General features: G+C 36.0%; 1 protein-coding gene across 5 annotated transcripts in view; it reads right to left on the reverse strand.

Moving 5' to 3' along the window:
- Nucleotides 1-21,109, reverse strand: part of cyld (cylindromatosis (turban tumor syndrome)) — a 38,862-nt gene that overhangs the window by 12,118 nt on the left and 5,635 nt on the right. For 3 of the 5 annotated variants that reach the window (XM_005169019.6, XM_073908783.1, XM_073908784.1), the window contains exons 2-7: nucleotides 18,766-19,396; nucleotides 15,201-15,506; nucleotides 12,787-12,892; nucleotides 11,256-11,348; nucleotides 4,168-4,556; nucleotides 2,133-2,298 (exon numbers count right to left, since the gene is read on the reverse strand). In XM_005169019.6, the coding sequence (XP_005169076.2) occupies nucleotides 2,133-2,298; nucleotides 4,168-4,556; nucleotides 11,256-11,348; nucleotides 12,787-12,892; nucleotides 15,201-15,506; nucleotides 18,766-19,257 (1,552 nt within the window). In that variant the 5' untranslated portion in view covers nucleotides 19,258-19,396. Of the gene's footprint in view, nucleotides 1-2,132; nucleotides 2,299-4,167; nucleotides 4,557-9,428; nucleotides 9,546-11,255; nucleotides 11,349-12,786; nucleotides 12,893-15,200; nucleotides 15,507-18,765; nucleotides 19,397-21,109 lie in introns of all 5 variants that reach the window. The other 2 variants (XM_679725.9, XM_068222697.2) reach the window with 1 other exon arrangement.

Raw genomic sequence — 21,109 nt, forward strand, 5'->3', positions numbered from 1 at the left:
TTGTGACACAAGATTATACATGATTTACAAAATGTTAGTTAAAAAAAGACAAGACACTATTAATGCAATTTATATGGTATCACGTACATTCACTACATTAATGCATACCGTGCATACACTGAAAAAAATATTAATTGACACTTGGCTAAGTCACACCTGAAGACAGACACACACCAATCGTGGTTTAGCAACCGTAGCTACACGCAGAAGGTCTGTCAAGCTTTCGAGTGAGGGAAACAAACAAATCTTTGAAAATAAGATACCCGATATCCTTAAAGTTTGGACAGGGTGGTGGAATGTTTTTCTTGTCCCAAAACCTAATTCCCAAGGGGAGAAATGCCAGTTTGGATCAAGCTGTGTGAGGGGCTGTTTCAGCTATAAATATTTAGATTACAAATCAACAGAACAAAACAGAGATATGATCACAAACTGAGCTCTTGCGATCAATTAATATACTTTACCTGCAGCTGTTTTTCAGTCATTTATAACCCCTATGTCCATGTTTTAACTACAATTTACTGATGTTTTTGTCTGTTAGAGATTTAGTCATTGGTGACCACATTATAGCGGGTTAGTGTCTGCTTTTATATCTGGTGTCAGATTAATATTTGCTGGTAGGGAAAATCTATTTGTTCACTTCTGCTATTTATACTTTGATTTGCATTTCATTTTTATTTTTTTCACTTAACAGCAAATTAGAAACTGTATAAAAACACACACACAAACATTCTGACAGATATAGGTACTGTACTGTATATTGTTATGGGTCAATGATGCTAATATTTGGCTCAAATCCATCAATTTCCCATGCGTGTTTCCTCGTAGGTTAGTAACGCCATATTTCATTGCACAACAATTAATCTATCAGGCTTTTTGGCAACAACAAAAAAAGTGAATTCACTGTTTAATTTGTTATTATTTATTATTTGCTTAATTTGTTATTATTTTTTTATTTCATCTCTCCTGCTGTGCATGAAGTGAGCTGTTGAATGGTCAACGTATGAGGTGGCTAGGCTTTAGATTCAGTTTTGATTAACTTATTTTCTAATCGGTTGCGTATTATGTCGTGAATATACCCTGAGTAATGCATACTACAGTGCCTTTTTTGTCTGGCTTTCTCAGATATTTCACCTGTTTGCCAAAAATGACTAATTTTATCCCTGGGAATGTCTGACACCGGCACATACGTACTGTAATAGATGTGCCCGGCACGGCAGCTTAATCCGCTTGTTAAGTGGTGACGTGTTTGTGACGCATGTATACTGTTTCCGGGTCCAAGCCGCCACTCATTTGAGTGGAGAAATCATTCGTTTATGATCACGTTTTATTCCTATCACACATTAAAGTAAATTTTATATAAAATCATAGTGTACACAACAATCTCTGGGCTTGCTGCATAACAAATACCAAAATTTTAACAATTTATAAAAAATGTATCACTTTCTGGCCATCGGATATTAGGCATGGACATATAAACTGCGATCGTGATTTTCGAAAGTATTAAATCGCTTTGTAAACGTTTATTATTACCATTTTATGAGTGTCCCCATTCAGTTGAATAGAGCGCTTGGACCCTGAAGCCGCTTCGCGTGACGTCACACTTAACAAGCGGATAGGCGTAACAACAGTAACTAAAGAGGATGGGCCTCAGCGAAGGGTCAATTGTCTTTACTAAATTTATTTAAGGTCAATCTGGGCTAAAATTAAGTTAAGCATTTGTTTAACTTCAGCCCATATAAATTGTTTGAAACAATTTTGCAAAAATATTTTTTTTAGTGTAGCAATTACGTGCAGTACTTATGAAAAATATTATGTATTATGTTAATATTTACTTCATTCTCTCAAAAGGTGAACTAATAATTTTTCCTTTAGAAATTATGTAATTTATAGGGTTGTTTAATAAAAGAAAATTACTATTGGTTTGAATAACATTCTCATTTGTTGTGTTTGAAAACCAGGGTTATTTCACTAAACTCTTGTGAAGGTTTCTGAAAGAAAACAGTTTGGACTGTCAGCAAAGGTCACCTAATTACTCTTCAGTAGAAAATAGGAAGTTAAAATAAATATAGATGATGTGGGGAGTGTGGGAAGTTCTAATTTTTAACTACCCCTTTATGAAGCGTGTTTCTTACCTATAGAGTTGCATCGCTCTATGGGGTTAGGTGAATGATGTAAGGAAGGAAACCGTGAGTCAGGCCTGCAGCACTTCAGTTTGACAAACAGAGCTTTCTTTGGTGGACACGTGAAATAACGAATCCCTTTAAATGTACCATCAGTGCAGCCCACACACTCCTCCTCCTAAACACAACAAGAAACAGTTTTTAAAAACTTACAAAACACACTATTGTTCAGCTGTTTGGGGTTGGTACCAAGGCAGGTTCACTGAATGTAAATACAGTAAAAGGGTAATAATGGTGAATACTATTACAATTTAACATTTCAGTTTTCACTCTCAAAACTATTTTTATTGAACATGTTAGATATGAAACATGTAGTACAATAGCTTTTTTTAAAAACAACAAACAAAAAAAAACCCGTTGCACATACTGTACTTTAGTAGGTTTATTTTATCTTTGCCATGATGACAGTAAATAATATTTGACTAGATATTTTTCAAGACACTTCTATACAGTTTAAAGTGACATTTAAAGGCTTAACTAGGTTAATTAGGCAGGTTGAGATATATAGGAAAGCTACAGTATAATGATGGTTTGTTCTGTAGATCGGAAAGAACTATATATAGATTAAGGGGCTAATAATTTTGACCTTAGAATGGTGTTTAAAAAATTTAAAACTGCTTTTATTTTAGCCGAAGTAAAACAAATAAGACTTTCTAAGGAAGAAAAAATATAATCAGACATACTGTGAAAATTTCCTTGCTCTGTCAAACATATTTTGGGAAATATAAAAAAAAAAACGAAGAGGGGCTAATAATTCTAATTTCAATTGTATGTATGTATATAACTGAAGGGTCCATCATTTTTATATGATCTAAAACAGGTTGCCAAGTGAGAAAAAACCTATCAGTACAACCTCTTACAGTGTATCATATTTTTTCTACTGTCAAGTTCCATAAGCCATTTCTCAAAGGTTGAAGGATATTTTTCTTCCATTTGAGCAATATTAACCTTCTAGCTAAAAGCATAGCTAAGCCAATCATATTTATCCAACTTTTATTAAAACATAAGGACTGTGATGTGATACCAAATATTGAAGTTATGGCCTCAGGTTCTATATAGGTATTTAAAGCATCAGAGAAAAATGTAAGTATTACAGTAGCTGGCAGAAATCCTTTAATTTTGAACAAGCCCAAAACATATGAGATGCATATGAGTGTAGCTGGCTCAATTTTACATCTGTCACGATTAGGCTCTATATTCAGTTTAAATTTGGCTAGTTTCACTTTGGACCAATGTAATCTGTGTACTACTTTAAATTGTTTAACTGTATGTTTTAAACGAATTGAAGAGGAGTAAATATTATCTAAATGGATTGTCACATGTCTTCTGATAATTCTATCTCCAGTTCTGCCTCCCATTTTCTTTTTAATTGCACTACTAGACGTTCTAGATTATAGGAATTATTTATGGAATATATTTTGCCAAATAGGTCCCCTTAGTATATTTAGTATAGAAGACACAAATTTCATTTTTCTGATGTAAAATTGGCAGTTTGTTCCACTGTGGCGACCCCTGATGAATAAAGGGACTAAGTTGAAGGTAAATGAATCAATGAATGAATAATGTAAAATCATTTAAAATATAATTTATTCCTGTGATGGCAAAACTAAATTTTCAGCATCATTATGGCATGGTCATTCAGAAACCATTCTAATAGGCTGCATTGGTTCATTTAAGAATGCTAAAAATAATTGTTCAAAATTATGTTTGGCATTTTACATGAAAACCGAAAGTTTTAATTGTTCTTCCATCTTTTTTGTGGAAATCGAGAAGCATTCAGGATTCTTTGATGAATAGACAGTAGAAAACAAAAAGGGTCATTTGAAACAGAAAATAAACAAATGTAACACACAATTTCTTGACAAATAGTATTAGTTATTAATTATTAAGCAAAATGCCCTTCTGATCCCAAATTCTTGATTAGTAACGTATTAACCTTCCTTAATAATATAGTTACAGTTTATCAAACACACACGAATGTACTAACCAGCTCTAGTCCAGCTAGTGACTCTTGTAGTCCTGGAGGGAGACCAACCCACCGGATGACCCCACACAGCGGTGGGTTCTCTTTGACCTCCACCATTGACCCGACCTCTAAACCTGGCTGGCCTTGTGGTGGTGATGAAGCCCTCTGCAGAGGTGTAGCAGCAGGCAGGAGCTCCGGCTGCTCCCCCATCACTGAGCCGGCGGATAGGGAAAGGGGCCCATGGCTCATGCTGCCATTGGGGCCAACTTTTCGGCTCAAGCTGAACGGCAGCGAGTGGAACTTGTTGTCATTGGACAGCGAGGTGGTGGTAGGCGGAGCTCGAGATGGAGATGAGCTTGGGTTGAAGTCTGGCGGCATGTCGGTCAGGGATTTGGCTGGGTCTTCGCCGACTGTTAAGAAATAAGGTCATAGAAATGAGAGGCTGCACTGAAAATGTCATGATGAGCAGATGATGCATCAGTGTGGAGGACCAGGAACTGATCATTCAATCTGAATTCATCTGTGATAATCACAGCTAATGCTATGAATTGATAATGAAAAGCGTGAATTGTGTTTGTTCTTAAAGGAATAGTTCACTCAAAAAACATTTCTGGGCTCATTTACATACATACCCTCCACTTTTCTGTAAGATAAAAAATAAGATATTTTGAAGACGGTTGGAAACAGGTAGACATTGACCATAATATATATATATATATATATATATATATATATATATATATATATATATATATATATATATATATATATATATATATATATATATATATATATACAGGGCTGATAGTGGAAAAAATTCCTGAGCCTGAACTTTTTTTCCTTGCCCCTGAGGTGAGTAGGGGTGGGGGTACTATGTATGCAACGCACTTTTAACACATAACTTGTGGGCCCCTGGGCCCAAATATATTAACAGCCTATGTGTAACCCTGATCATCATTATTGTCAAGTGGCTCTTTTTAGACACATGCCAGTGTCAGTGATCTTGTGACATGTGCCAGTAGGTGTCAGTATAAGCACGTTATAAGCACCTTAATCTTATAAGTCTCTTTGCTTTAATATTTAAAAATCATTAGACAAATGACACCTGTTATCTTACATGCATATATGTTATGAGTTTTCAACATGCATTTTATTAAAACTTTTTAAAGGATATTATTTAAAATACCTTAAAATGAAAATAAGTTAAATAATAAAATAAATGAATGAATTAAAAACATAGAGAAGTCCATATTGTAGGGAACAAAGGAACTGCCAGGATGCAATAATATACAGTACAACAGATAAGTGTAACCCCTCCCATACATAAGCATGCCACAATAAATTTGACTGACATGTACTGTCAAATGACTATATTACGTACGGAAGTATGACTACGAAAACATAAAATAAATGCGTTTAAATTAAAAGAGTAGCTCAGCAAATAAACTAACTTGCGACGCGATAAATTAGGTTAAAAGTCGCGTAATGATTAAATATGGTTTTGCCACCGGAAGTGTCACTACACTCAGTGGCATGTGCCAGTGTCATCTGTACGTCAGATGTCGTGTCACTCCATGTTAAAACTGCTACTGTGAAACCGCGTTCAAGCGCACACAATAAGCTAAAACTCGCCCCAAGCACCGGCAAAAACAAATAACCATGAATGTGTCGAGGAAAGAGTAAGGATCATATCATAATTATTTATTAATAAACTTATTCTGAGTCGCAAAGATCCTGACTGGCAATCTCCTCTTGGACTCGCCTTTAGAGAGAAGTTCATCTTTACGGATTACATGAAGGAGTTTTTTCGTTTTCGATTTGTTTTATTTCGTTAAGTAATAATTTAAAGCTTTCTATAAATATATTTATTATGTCTGTGAGGCATATACATTTTGCTTCATTTTGTTAAGCGCTCCTGTTCAAAAACCTGACGACAGAAAGCGCATAATTTTGGTTTTCTTTATTTTATAAAAACGCTGTAACGTTTTTTGATGTATTACTCGTACTTTGTGAGCTAAAATGACGGATAACTTTAAATTGCTCCCACTGAAAAAATGCAAGTGATTGCTCTGGCGCCGCGATGTCCTGCAAGCTTTTTATAAGCAAACTATGCGCCCAGGGCCGTGCAGAGACCATCCAAAGGGCATGTGCAGGAGAAATTTTTTGAAGAGCGGGGGGGGGGTAGTTGTTGCGCGCGTTTTGAAGAGCTGGGGGGGGGGGGGGGGGGTTGTTGTTGTTGCGCGCGTTCTGAAGAGCGGGGTGGGGGGGGTGGGGGGGGGGGGGGTTGTTGTTGCGCGCGTTCTGAAGAGCGGTGTTGTCGCGCGCCTACTGAAGGGCGGGACCGAGGGTGTGCCGCGTCGCGGGGGCACTTTTGATCATTTTGGAAGGGCACTTTCTATCCAAGACTTAAAAGGGCATGTGCACTGCACAGGTTGAGCCCTATGTGTGCACGTGCCTGTATGCGCCTAATAGCACACATTCTTTAACGTTTAAGCTACCATTGTTTTATACTTGAACTGTTTTATATCTTTTATTTTAGGCAAGTCGTGATGATCTGAGAAGGCAAACTGATCAAACAGACAATGATGGTCTTCCGCTGGGCGCTGTTCGTTAAAAAAAAAAACTTATTTTTAACGAATAAAAAATGCTCCAAACGTTTTTCTAAATAAGCTGAATAAAAAACGAAACTAAATATAAACACTTTGCCATTAGGCTACATACAAAACAGAACTATTTCATAGCTGAAAGTTGTTTAAGGAGAAGGGGGAAATATATTTTTGTCCCGTCTATTGCTTCACCGTTATTTCGAGAATAAACCCAGCGTAAATATGCAGATGTCATTCCCAAAACATATCAGCGTATATGTGCCGAAAACGAAAGTTTCATACAAATTCTGAATGGATTATAGCCTGGAAAGTGCAAAGCACGCTCCTCTTATTATCACTAAAAATCGTCACTAATTTTAGTTCAAAGAGATCTCACAAAGATCCGTTATAATTTATAAAGCTCTCTAAATTACACAATTAATCTTTTATTTACATGGCGTCTACACTCAAAAGATGATTCACGAGCACACAAAATGGCACTTAATAAAAACCAATCTGGCGCTTTCAGCAGTGAGTGAATTCTGTGAATCTAGAGAAATGACAGATCAATATCCGTGAACCTGATTTTTTTTTTCCCCGCAGCCACAGTACGCCGGAAATCCGGCGTGGTGCCGGAACGCTATCACCCCTGTATATATATATATATATATATATATATATATATATATATATATATATATATATGGAAGTCAATACATAAATCTTTAATGTCGTTTTGTTGGTGCTCCACAAAAGAAAAAAAACTGTAAGTTGCTTTAGATTGATTTGAGGATAAGTAAATTTTCATTTTTGAGTAAACTATTTCTTTAATCTTAATGCAATTCAAAAGTTTGGAGGTTTAGGTTGTCTTAAATTTCTGATTGCTAAACAAAACAAATTTATTTAATTATACAAATTAGTAAATGGGAACATTAGGAAAGAATTGATTAGTATTATTCAGTATAATAGAATATATAATTTCTTGATGGTGAAGATCGTCATTACTTTACTCTATTTGAATGATTTGCTGATCAAGGGAGAGTTCTTTATACCCACCTTTGACCAATTTAACAATCTTTCAAATCCAAACTTTTGTACAGTAGTGTATGCAAAACCACAAATTAGCCTACATATTATGCCCTTTCATACTGATCAGTTCTGGTAAATTTCTCCTCACTGAAGCACACATCAACACATGAAATATGAAGTTTGCTGGGAAACATGGTGATGGGCCAGAGGGAAAAGTTTCCAAGGGATTCGAGCATGAGAATTGTGGTGAACAGACACCCCGGTGAATGAAAATGACTTCAGCACAGGTCACATACACAATATGAACCCCTCAACCACTCACAGAGTGCCCTGCTATGTCCTCAAATGGTACACATTAGTAAAGAGTGATATGAAGAGGAAATGATTACACAGACAAAAGCAATCCACCTTATTTTTCAAAGCAGAAGTAAACATTTTTCTCAAAATGTTTTTATAAATGAGAATGAGAAGTAAATTAAAGTGCGGTAAACTAGAAAACTGTCTCTTTACAATATAGGTCAGCGGTTCCCAAAGTGGGGATCGAGTGGGGGGGTGTCGCTGGTGATTTCCAAAAATTTAATTGATTTAATTAAACTATTAGAATTACCATATTTTATCCATAACCTACTGAAGAAGAAAAAATTGTGTAATAGTTAAAATAGTTAAAATTGTCTAATATTAAAAAACAACATGCAAATAAAAAGCCATGATTTTTTTCTCAGTTATTTTTGTGACTCCTGGAGTGATTTTATTATTCTAAAGACTAAACAATAGCATCAGATGCAGCAGATTGATTTTATGGCACCATGTTAAACTTTCGGACACCTTCAGGGCACTCACGAAAAATAGACTTGGGCCTTTTGTGTGCGCTGTTGTGTTGTTCATATTTGTTATATTTTATATTTCTTATTTATATTTCTTTGATTGCCTTATTGTGTATGGTTTATAGATTTATAACCACCTCAGAGGATATTGGGGGTCACAAGTCACAGTGTTATTCTGGAGGTCGTGGGCTGAAAAGTTTGGGAACCCCTGATATAGGCAATACATAAGTAAAATAATATGTTTTGTACATCTAAAAATAGCCAGACACATTACATTCACAAAAGGCTTTGCTAGTGAAAAATAAGGCAGAAAAGGAATACAGTGTCCCGATGTCAACTCTAAATACAGAAACTAACACAATGGAAGAGTGGCGATATGAGTGGTCCAGCAGTTTCCATTTATGCATTTAGCAGACACATTTATCAAAAAAACTAAATATAGAAGGCTTTTACAACAAAAAACAACATCACTAATATATAACACACCAAGTCTGCTTCGGTTATCAATTATACGCAGCTCTGTTACATAAATAAAAATTTTTGATTAACACCTGAGATGTTTGATTTCTGAAAACTGATATCATGCTATGAATCACGTGCCATCCACTTCACAGTGAACCAGACTCCCAATAAACCATCTAAACAGCAAGTTGCCTTTAAAAATCACATCTAAAGCATTCAAAGGCATTGATTAACATGTGATGACTTATTCATGCTGAGATTATTAAAGGAAACTAAAGTGTGGTCTAATTTTAAGCAGGGTATTTGCAGCACGGCACCTTGCTGTTAAGATGTTTATCATTAGAGTTTTCCCAGACTTCCATCTATATTGATTATTGATTACCTTCATCTATGTACCATGTGCTTTTGGCTTTGGACTGGGCAGGGTGATCGACCGAGCTGCCATTTAGTGTATAATAAAACTCAGACTTGCTCCTGCTGCCAGGCTGCAGGCCTAACCCTGAATAGTCATGATAAGAAGATAGCAAAACAGCATCGGGGTATGCAGGAGAGAAAAAGAAATTAAGAAAGACAGGGAATATGCGTTTCTACATAAAGCAAAATCTCAAATGTGCACATTTCCTGCAGAATACATGTCCGGTGAACATTTCACTTAAGGTGCTTTCACACCTGCCTCATTTAGTTTGGTCAAATCTAACAATTTCCCTTTTGGTGCAGTTCATTTGGGCAAGCGTGTGAATGCACTCATGAAACTCATGAAGAAAAATGAAACCAATGTGGTCATGTGACAACATGCATATCACTGGCCAGATGTGTCACTGAAAGCTCTACATTAAATGCTTTTAGATTGGTCAGAATTCCTTTCATTGTTTGTATAAGCGTGCTGAGACCAGTTTGCAGAGGTGGTCTTGGTATGCTTTCATAAAAACATGGCCAGTGAGTGATATGCATGCTGTCACATGACCGCATTTTGGTTAGTTACAACTGCATTGGACTAGAGCAATCAGTATGGTGTGAAAAAGAACCAAAATGACTGAAAAACTCTACAATGTATAATTTGTTGCCCTTTGTCCAGAATAAATCAAACCACATGTGTGAAAGCACACTCAATCCATCATGGCGAGAAGAGAAGAGAAGACAATTGAATAGAATAGAAGAGAAGAGAAGAGAAGAGAAAGAAAGAAAGAAAGAAAGAAAGAAAGAAAGAAAGAAAGAAAGAAAGAAAGAAAGAAAGAAAGAAAGAAAGAAAGAAAGAAAGAAAGAAAAAACGAAAAAACAAAGAAACAAAACAAACAAAACAAGCAAAGAAAAGTAGCTCATTCAAAGAAAGAAATGCTCATAAAAAAGAAAAGCTGATATGATATTTGGGTCATGAATGCTTAATAACACTGTCAGTAAGTGATACCAACGAAGTAAAATTAAATGTGACCCTGGTCCACAATTATGTTACAAGGATGTATTTTTGACAATATCTCAATATTTTGAGGTTTTGGAATCCTTAGATGGCTTTGATAAAAATGTTGTATCCTAAAAAATTTACAGAAAGCTTATTTAGTTAGCCTTCAGATTATGTATAAATCCAAACTTTCAAAAATGGACCCCTACGACAGATTTTGTGGTCCAGGGTCATAAATAGAAATATATTTGTTAAATTGGACAGGACAGTGTTAAATGCAGCATATGACTGGACATACAGCTATGAAGAAAACAAATCTAGGTCTCTACAATGGTCTGATAGCTTTTTTCTTTTTTTTTTCAGAAAATGACAGTTGGTCAGAATGACACTTTTTCATTTGTTGTTATTGTAAATCAGCGTTACTCCACTGAATAGTGATTTCTCTGAGGTTGAAGTGTTGTTCAAAAACAAAAATCTCAGAAAACATGCCACATTTTTTATTCTATGCACTAACAATGCTCTAAAAAGGTCATATATTTTACAGAATTCATGTAAACATGGTTGCATCTTAAAACAAAAAAAAACAGCCAATAATACATGTTGCTGTTTATGCTGTTAATGATAATTAGACAACAATTATCATTCCGATTGTAAGAACTGAATTCGTGCTAGTGATTTGATAGTTATTAGATGTTTTCATTGACATGATTATGCTAGTATTAGACTGTATGTCAGAAATTCACTGACATCTAAAATGTACAGTAGGTGTTGTAACTAAATATATATTATATATAGATATAACATGATTAATACCTTTGCTCTTTGGTTTGCTCTGGCTGACAGGTTTGTCATTGCCACCCCTGCAGGCAAAGACTTTGGGCAGCCTCTGATCCTGCATGGAGTATTCTGCATAAAAAAGACATGTTTCAACAATATAAGTTTTTAATCAAGCATGCAAAAAATTCAATTTTATTAAATTACTCAATTTAAAATATCGAGTTTTCTCTTTTCGACTTAAATGTAGATTTTCTAAGGTTATTGTATGAATTTGTCAAATAACAATACTAATATAATGAACCTAAATTTCAGTTTAAGACTAAAAAGTTCCAAATAAAACAAATAAAATGAACATATACACTACCTGACATAAGTCTTGTCACGTTTTAGAAGCAACAAATAAAATGATCATTAGGTATTAGAAGTGGCTTATAAGAACGGCTAAAGCCTCTAGATTACGCTTATTTTACCTAAATAAAATATGATCATGCCTTTTTTTTAAATTATTTAATTAGGACAGTAAGGTCTGACTTTGCTTAGACAAAAGTCTTGTCACTTAACAAAAATAATGTCCAGTATAGAATATAAAGTCATGGTGCAGCGTTATAAGAATTAATTGTGTATGACCCCCATGATCTTGAAGGACTGCATCCATACATCTCATCAATGACTCAAATCTTGGGTCCATGCAGGTTCCAATAGGTCTCCTGCAGTGTTTGTGTTGATTGTGATGCAGTTCAACAGATGATTCGTCAGAAAAATCTACCTTCTGCCAGATGATCAACTAGAAGTCAAGTTATTATGTGTTGCTCTTACAACTGAGATCAAGACTTTTGTCAGCTAGTGTAGACGTTTGACAGTAAAACTGACAGTACGTCTTACTCAAAACTGAAAATGACAAATCAAGAATTTTCAAGAGTTCTCTTAACATTGTCTGTTTATTGAATCTGTTCAACTGAAGGAATCTGAAAAGAAAAGCTACAGCTTTAAGACATTAGCAACCAAGACGAGACATCTTGCCCACACACATACACGCAAACAAACAAATCAATAAATAGAGGGAACAAAGAGAGCTCCACACACGCCACTCACAAAAACAAGGCCTTCAGACAAAAGAGCCTCTGTTTCCTGCGTGTTAACATGACTCACACACACACACACACACACACACACACACACACACACACACACACACACACACACACACACACACACTAGAGTTCTTTTCTTTCTCACAACAAATATTTAGCCTACACCCTGACTTTAAGTCTAAAACACACAAAAAATAATCTAATTTAAAAATAGTCTGAACAAACATTTTTAAACGAGTGTAGTGAATGTTTCTTGAAAGTTTTCAAATGAATCATACGTTTTTTTAAACTAACTTTTCCTATGTTTTTGTATAAGCTTTTGTAACAATAACCAAGGTACTTGTTGTAGAATAGAGCTCAAACTCAATCTAGAAGCAAACAGTACAAATAACAGGTCTTCCAGCAGTAACCACACTCAGAATAAAATCCAATACCCAAGTCTGACAAACACAGAAGTAAGAAATGAGAGCCCTTACCTGGCATCACATCACAGATGGGGACGAGACGGGTGTGTTCGAGACTAGCAAAATTACAGAGCTGTTTGCCGTCGATGATCCCATCCCAGTCTCCAATGGGATTGTCCTGAGGGCGAGAGGTACAGCACCCTATTACTGCACCTGACCTAGATCATCCCACAAAGCCTCACATCCACAACACTGTCATTTCCACCTCAGAATAAACAATTCCAAACAAAGCTTGGCCTGTCTCTATCGGCTAATGGAAATCTTCATTTGCGTTTCTGCTGTGACCCAGACAAGACCCATCTTTCTAACTGAAAGCTATCATTCTCTAATGGCTACACGACACAACATACACTATCATCTGAAAAAAACGATGTCTCTAAACCCACACCCTTTACATGCCAGAACTCTACGACGTCAATTTAATGTATATGCCTATTTTGTGTATCTTTTTAACCAAAAAAATCTAAAATAAAAACTAATCTTCTTAGTGTACATTTAAATATTAAAATCTCTATGTTCTAATAAGAATACATGCATTTACAAAGTAAACCTCTTCAAAGATAAAGTTCTGTCCTGTTAAACATGTTAAAACTCTATTCTCAGCTATACTATTTAGACCTCGGAGACGGCGAGTCCAGCTAAGCTGTGCTCGGAGAGCAGTGAGAGCTTTAAAGAGGAGACAGAAACAAAGGCTGAAAAGAGGAGAACAGTGGAATGGCGTGTGTTGGTTGTGTCTTGTGTGAGCATTTGGCAGAACGCCATTATGGTGGTCACACAGAGCAAACTGAGCCGTCTCTACACCTCTTCAATTATTTTCTTCTTACTGCGATTCTAAATCGAGGTGAACGAACATCCAAACTATTTTCGTATTAGGTGGGTACGATGTTAAAAATCTTTTAATCTTTTTATATGTTGTCTTGCTGACATAGGTTACACATTAATCACATTAATGCAGTGAAAGGCTAGCGTAAAGTTTATGTTATTTAACAGTTTTGCAGTGTAATATATTTAAAAATATTTTTTTTTTATGATTGCAGAGCTGAATTATTCAGTCTTCAGTGACATGCTATAATCTGATGCTCAAAAAATCCTTTTTTTCCAAAGGTTTTTTGATAATTTCAAAACTAAACTATTTATTTCAATTAGAAATGTTTTGTCACATTTTAAAAAGAATTACTGGACATTTTGGTCTATTTAATATGTACTAGCTAAAAAAATATCTTAACATCTTAACAACCCTAATGTTTTTAGGATGCACAATACAATAATAGCATATTCTGCTGGCTGACATTACAGTGTTTTTGTTGTTGTGCATCTGTCGCTAAAAATACAGCTTAAAGTGACATTTAAAGGCTTAACTAGGTTAATTAGGTTTAATAGGCAGGTTAGGGTAAGTTATTGTATAACGATGGTTTGTTCTGTTGACTATCCAAAAAATAGCTAAAAAGGGGCTAGTAATTTTGACCTTAAAATGTTTTTGAAAAATTAAAAACTGATTTTATGCCAGCCAATATAAAACAAATAAGACTTTCTCCAGAAGAAAAATTTTTTATCAGACATACTGTTGAAATTTCCTTGCTCTGTTAATCCACATTTGGGTAATATTAAAAAAAGAAAAAAAATCTAAGAGGGACTAATAATTCTGAGTGTATGTGTGTAGCTCACAGCAATTATAATAGCCAGCTTTACAATAGCCAAGAGATTTAAGTGTTATATATTCATGTTAAAAACTAATAGCAAATAATGTATCAGTTATCAGTTTATATATGAATCCAATACATGCACCCTTAGTAATTAAATAAAAAAACTTCACTTGTAAAATATTTGACCATTCTGAAAATATTACTGAACAAAAACTAAATATCAAAGGGGACCTATTATGCAAAATATCACTTTTATATGGGGTTTAAACACAATTGTATGGCAACAGTGTGTGAATATAGCAAGCCACTATTGGTAAAAAATAATTAATTAAATTTTTTAATAATAAATATGTCAGACTGTTTTATATGTCATAAAAACAGTATGCAGAAAAGCCCCGCCCATTAGACAACCTCTCCCTTATTAGCTTTGAATTAGCATAGACAGTCCTGAGTGAAAAAAAAGCCGTCTGCAATTAGAGTTTTGAATCTGCCACTATGCTGACACAGGCATTTATAGCTCCACCAATTTTGAAAAAAGGACTGGCAACAAAATCTCATTTGAATTTAAACCGTCAGTCAAGAAAACGGCACAATTTGGATCAAAGACTAAAAGGGGCAGTTTCAAAGAGTTAAAAAATATTATTTGTTTGGTATTTTAAGCTGAAAGTTTGCATACACACTCTAGGGACTTCAAATACTTATTTTACATGTTGTAAAGCAGGGCATAATAGGTCACCTTTAAAACATGCAATGACAGCATTATTAATGAACAGATGAATTTACCATATCAACGCCAACGTAGTATCCCAGACTTTCATTGCCAGGCAGTAGGTCACAGAAAATTACAGTGCCCCTTTCTGGTCCTTCCCGAGTCTGTACCAAGACTCGTGAGTTGATCTCCAGTGGCGGTGCTTCACCTTCCTCTTCCGGGTCATTATCCTCCAGCGTCACACGATCCACTTCCAACTCCTCATCTTCCCAGAGCTCAAGTTTATCCAGTGCAACAAAGACCCCACATTCATCTTCACAACGAAACAGCTGCTGACCCTGATAAGAGCCCTCCGTGAAACCTTGACCCCGACCCTCCTCCTGCAAGAGGTTCGCAGAGGAAAAAAAGACATTACACACACCAGCACAGGCATCAGATCTCACATAAATATGTCACACATTTGGCATTTGAACAAAAGACACTGTGACTTGTGATGGTAAATCTGAGACTGGCCTTCACCCACACAACCAACCCACTGGCTTAAGTTATGCCCATTCAAAACTCTCAGCTAAGCCCTCGAGTAAAACACGGGCATGTAGAATGGAAAACTTGAATAACGCAATACATTTGTGGAAGCCTATAGTCTTCAAACATTTTAGTAACCAAACATATTTTTTAAAGTTAGTAGAACCTATTTTTTTTTACATATACAATATATAAAAAATTTGTATCAGGATGATTTAGTGTATAGCCGCCAATAGTGTAGTGGTTTGTGTGTCGACACTCCGGTGTTCACGGTGACCTGAGTTCGATTCCCGCCTCAAGGTCTTATGCCAGTCCTTCCCCTTTCTCTTCTCACCACACTTTCCTGTCTATACTCTATACTAGACATTCCCTGTTAGATAAAGACATTTATGATATTTCTTTTAGATGTTAATTTACAATATTCATAAAACAAACCTTTTTAAAAGTGTTTATCAAAGCTTTATACACAGTAGTTGTTTTCCACCCCAAACTATAGTTAAAAACATCATGCATCTATAGGTGTGGTACAAGGCTGGGAGGAGTGTCTCATTTCCCACAGCCCTTCGGTCCAACTAACTTAAAATCTGCTCCTATGCTGTTTAAAGAATATCTGCTAACATTTGTCTGTGAAATTCTGGGATTTACAAATACATGATATGATGAATTACAAGAGTTTTCTGGGAGAAATAACAAAACAGGAGGGTGCTTCCGTTACCTCCGTTTCTGTTCACATCATGCATGACCTGTCAAGATCTTGTCACATCAACACCGTGTTGAAAAAAGCCCAGCAGCGTCTCTACATCTCAGATTAGGGCTACACAATATATCGTTTCAGCATTTATATCGCAATGTGATCATTCGCAATAGTCACATTGCACACGGGTATGTGCAATGTAGAGTCTGAATTATGATTGATCATTTACGTGTGTTTTTTCGGAGCCTGTGACTGTATGAGGATTTTAATTTTTTAGCATTCAGGCATAATAAATTATACTGCTTGTAACTTTAATACCAATCAATATTTTAAATTATTTATTTATACAACGAAAACTACACAGTGTTATTTTAAATTTGATTAATCAGTGACTGTATACTGTACCTAAATATTGTTTGAGTACTCGGAAACAATAAAATACTGCTAATTTCAGCTGTATCTCTTTCTTTATTGTATTTATGAAAGCTTGCGGATTGTTTATTATATGTTATGCTCTACAGAATCTCCCAATCCAAGGCCACGTTTACACTGTCAGGTCTTGATGCCAAATTCTAATTTGTTGTCTATATCTGATTTTTTTGCCTGTCCATTTACACATTCTTTAAATTGTGACCCATATCTGATTCATGCAGTGGCGTAGCGGACGGGCCCGCAGGAGGGCCCCGCGTGATTAGGAGGCCCCACGTCGTTGCGATTTTCAATAATTGAAAATCCAGGAACCACAATAATCAAACTCTTGGGAACAACTGTGGTGGGAACCAAAGTTCACAGGTCTGTGTTCTCTGAACTCCTCTCAAGCGTTGGAATACTTCATTCTGATTGCTTGCCGCCGAACCGCGTCATAGCCAATGAAGACGCGCTGATGTTTCTCGGCGCCGGTTCTCATTAAAAAATAAATGACTTCTGACTACTTTGACACTCTCGCTGCTTTCGGTTTGTGATTGCTCCTCAGTTTGTGAAGGATTCCCCGTGTTGTCGCTCCACCCCGCCTCCTTTCCCCGCTCCTCAATTTGTGACATAGATATATACACTAGATATCGCATAGGGACCCTGAGCATGCGTCTATAGCGCCGCCACATTGGTACAGTGCTCCCAGGACAAGTGTCATTCAACCGCACTAGACAAGACAGTATTATTACGTGAAGATGCGGGACTTTAGCGCTGTCTACGAGTGTAGTAAAGAGCAAACAAAGAAAACAAAGCACAAAGCCAGAACATTTCACAGTCACTTATTGCATTCATCATAAGGCAAAGTAGCTCCAATTCGCACTAAATACTCGGCTTATGCTAGCTTTGTTGAATAAAATCAGCAAACAATGCAAAAGAAATATGACAACAAGATGCTGCGATGCCAGAAACTTGTATTATTGTCGGCTAGTAAACGAGTCGTTCATAACAGAGATTCATTCACAAACAAATCGTTCCCTCCGTCAGTATGAGAAGTGAAAGCTGGAGAGGAGGTGTGTTTCAGGACACGGATTAGATCAAATTTAACAGGGAGAGAGACATTTTCCAGGTACACCTAATTGAAAAACATCTGAACTTTTCAGAATGCCGTGAGCGCACCGCGATTAGAACTAACCATTCTGCTTCACACTTTGGATGAAATATACACATTTTAGTAAAAGCAGACTAATTACCTGAGACAAACACACCGCACCCAAACACTGCAGTGCTGTTTATTTTTCTTAACTTGTATTGGAGTGGCAGCAATGTTCTTTGTTTGTCATTCTCTGAGAAAATGGTCACCTTGTTATGAGAGACGCCGTAGAAAATAGTGAAGCATCCTCTCAGGCTTGTCACTTCAGGTCAGAATAACAACACATGCGAAAATGAGTGCTGTATAGCAGCAGTGAGGAGATTGAAATAAAAAAGAAAATTAAAATATATCCAAAGTGGCTTTTTTTTTTCTTGTGCATCCCAGCCACTAGCTCCCCATCTGAAAGATTTTTTTTAGCATAGTGGGTATTGTGATCATTCAACTTCACAATGTGAAATGTTGCAATATGTATTTGAATAATGATGGTTAGTTTCTTTACTTGAAAGCTCGGATTTGATTTTCATAATTTGTTTTGTTTACAGAGTTTGAGGTTTACCCTATCATTATTATTCACAACTTACAGATGTTGATCTACCTTTACCATTGAACACACTTTGCTTAAAACTATTTGCCTTGGTAATGTTGGTAAATTATAATAAAGTGGTTAAATAAAAAAATAGAATATTCCTGAATGTATTGTTGAAAAATATTCAATAATTATCGATATCGAATGATATGAAACATGATATTATGATTTTTTTTTTGCAATATCACCCAGCCCTAGATCACACACTTTAAGATCAAAGGTGAGCCCAATCCCAAATATTTACCATCAAACATGACAAACAGTTTCACTCACCAGCAGTTCGACACCAAACCAGATCCCACTCAGTGCTCGATCAGGCAGCAAAGCTCCTTTAAAGCGGACAACGCCTGGGAGAGGTTCATCGCCTGACCTAAGCTGCACTCGAACTTTTGACCCACAGTTGATGTCGCGGGCCCTGTCCAGACGCGACCTGTTACACAGCAGGCTGTAACGCTCTTCACAGTTGGTGATAGGGAACAGTAGCTCCGCCAGCTTCTCCTCGAGCTCCATCACATCCCGTTCATCCACGCTCACCACTACATTGGTCTGGTCCAGGATGCGTAGGCTACGTTTACCTTTGCTGGCTGGGATTGTGCGTCCGAGGCTGTTGCGCTCCTGGCAGGCCTGACCTAGGCTGCCCCGTGGGATGCGCAGAGTCTTCTGGCCTGGCCTTTCCACCGTGCATTCCTTCACCACAATGTAGAAACGCCAATCGTCCCGGAAACTGCCCCCTGGCTTCTCCTGGCTCCATAGCGTAGAGCTCATGGCTGCATAGCAGGAGTGGGTTGAAGATGACAGGAACACACGATAAACCTCAGAGGGTCGTCTGTGGTCAGTTTGACCAGGAAGTGGAAGATTTCATGATCTTTTTAATAGGATGGATGGACTGAAAAGACATAAAGTACTGGAAGAAAAAAGAAGCATTTAGAATGAGGTTAGTCTTGCTTTGTTTGAGATGGGTCTGTTTTTTAGATCAGAATTTCTAATAAAATGTTTATGTCTGTCACGCTGAAACCCCACTTTAACACATTCAATTTGGCATGGATAAAAATGAGGCTGTAAGGCATAGATTTACAGTCATAGATTTTATAGGTTCAAAGAAATTCCTTTTTTATAGAAAGACGCTTCATCAGCTGAACAACTTTGTTTCCATTACTGTCAAAAAATAAAGGTCTATATGAAAAAAACATCTACAATAATGGAAATCATCAGCGTCACTACATACTAGGGCTGCACAATATATCGTTTCTGCTTTGATATCGCAACTTGCGATTCTTCAATGGTCCAATCGCAGGATCTGCACTGTCAAGTTGGGATCATAATTAACCAGAAACCACAATTCAGAAGACATGATTTGTGGAGTCATTGTTAAGTTTAACCATAATCTAACAGTGTGAAAGATTGACTTACTTGGATGTGTTTTTAGGCCTGTGACTAAGATTTAAAGCCAATTTAAACCCTTAGGTCACAATAAATTATAAAGTTTGCCACTTGAACAAAATTAGGTAACACTATATTTTAATGGTCCGTTTGTTGAATTTAAGTTACATTGCAACTAATTCTCATTAGATTATAAGTAGACTGTTGGGTTGGGGTTAGGGTTAGTGTAAGTTGACATGTACTTGCAAAGTTTCTTATAGTCAATTAAATGTCTGTTAAAGGAGCAGTATCAACAGACAATAAGCAAACAGTCTACTAATACTCAAATGGACCATCAAAATAAAGTGTTACCCAAAATTGATTGTTTAATTATTTGTATGATGATATGGTACTTTTGATTATTAAATTTATGTACCTGAATATTCACTGTAAAAATACTGGTTTCCACACAATTGACTAATGTCAGGATGACATAAAGGAATGAAGTTCAATTAGTCTTTACGAATTTAAGTAAATTGAACTTAAAAAAATTAGGATATCCAAAAAAGACTCAAGAATTGTGTTTCAGTTCATTTTAAATAAGTAGTTTGTACAAACAGCAAACGCCATTTTGAGTGCTGCTAGACAACACCAAAAACCCTTAAACTGCTCTTAATTTCTTTGTTATATTGTTTTCATCCTTGCTTTACTTCATTTTTATTTTGTATGTTAAGGGATAATTTTTATCTTTTATGCAGATAAACTTCCCTGCAAAATCATCCCAATGGATGTGAAACTATGAATTCTTTAAAAACAGTTACTTAAGTCACATTGTGAAATTATATTCATATCACAATATATATCACTGAAAAACTTAATATCGCAAATACAATAGTAAATACAACAAAATGTTAACTTTGGGTGAACTATCCCCTAAAATAATGACAAATACTGATATCTTGTTAATTATATAGTTATAAACTCTCTCTACACCTGGATTTTGGGCATACACTGGGAAAGCAAAGTTTAGGTTGATGGTTACCAGCATAAAAGCATTTTCATGAATTATTTTGATAATAAGTGTTAATACAATTCTCAGATTCTGACAGTTTCAGGGTTAGTCATGAAAGTTATAAAAGAAACCCTCCTTAATGATTTACAGGTCTTCACTTTTTTGTACTGATCAGACCGCTATTCAATTTATTAAAATTGTTTCATTAGTATCACACACAGATGTGTAAAATAAAAAACATAAAAC

This window comes from Danio rerio, chromosome 7 (genome assembly GCF_049306965.1).
Source record: "Danio rerio strain Tuebingen ecotype United States chromosome 7, GRCz12tu, whole genome shotgun sequence".
Classification (NCBI taxonomy): domain Eukaryota; kingdom Metazoa; phylum Chordata; class Actinopteri; order Cypriniformes; family Danionidae; genus Danio; species Danio rerio.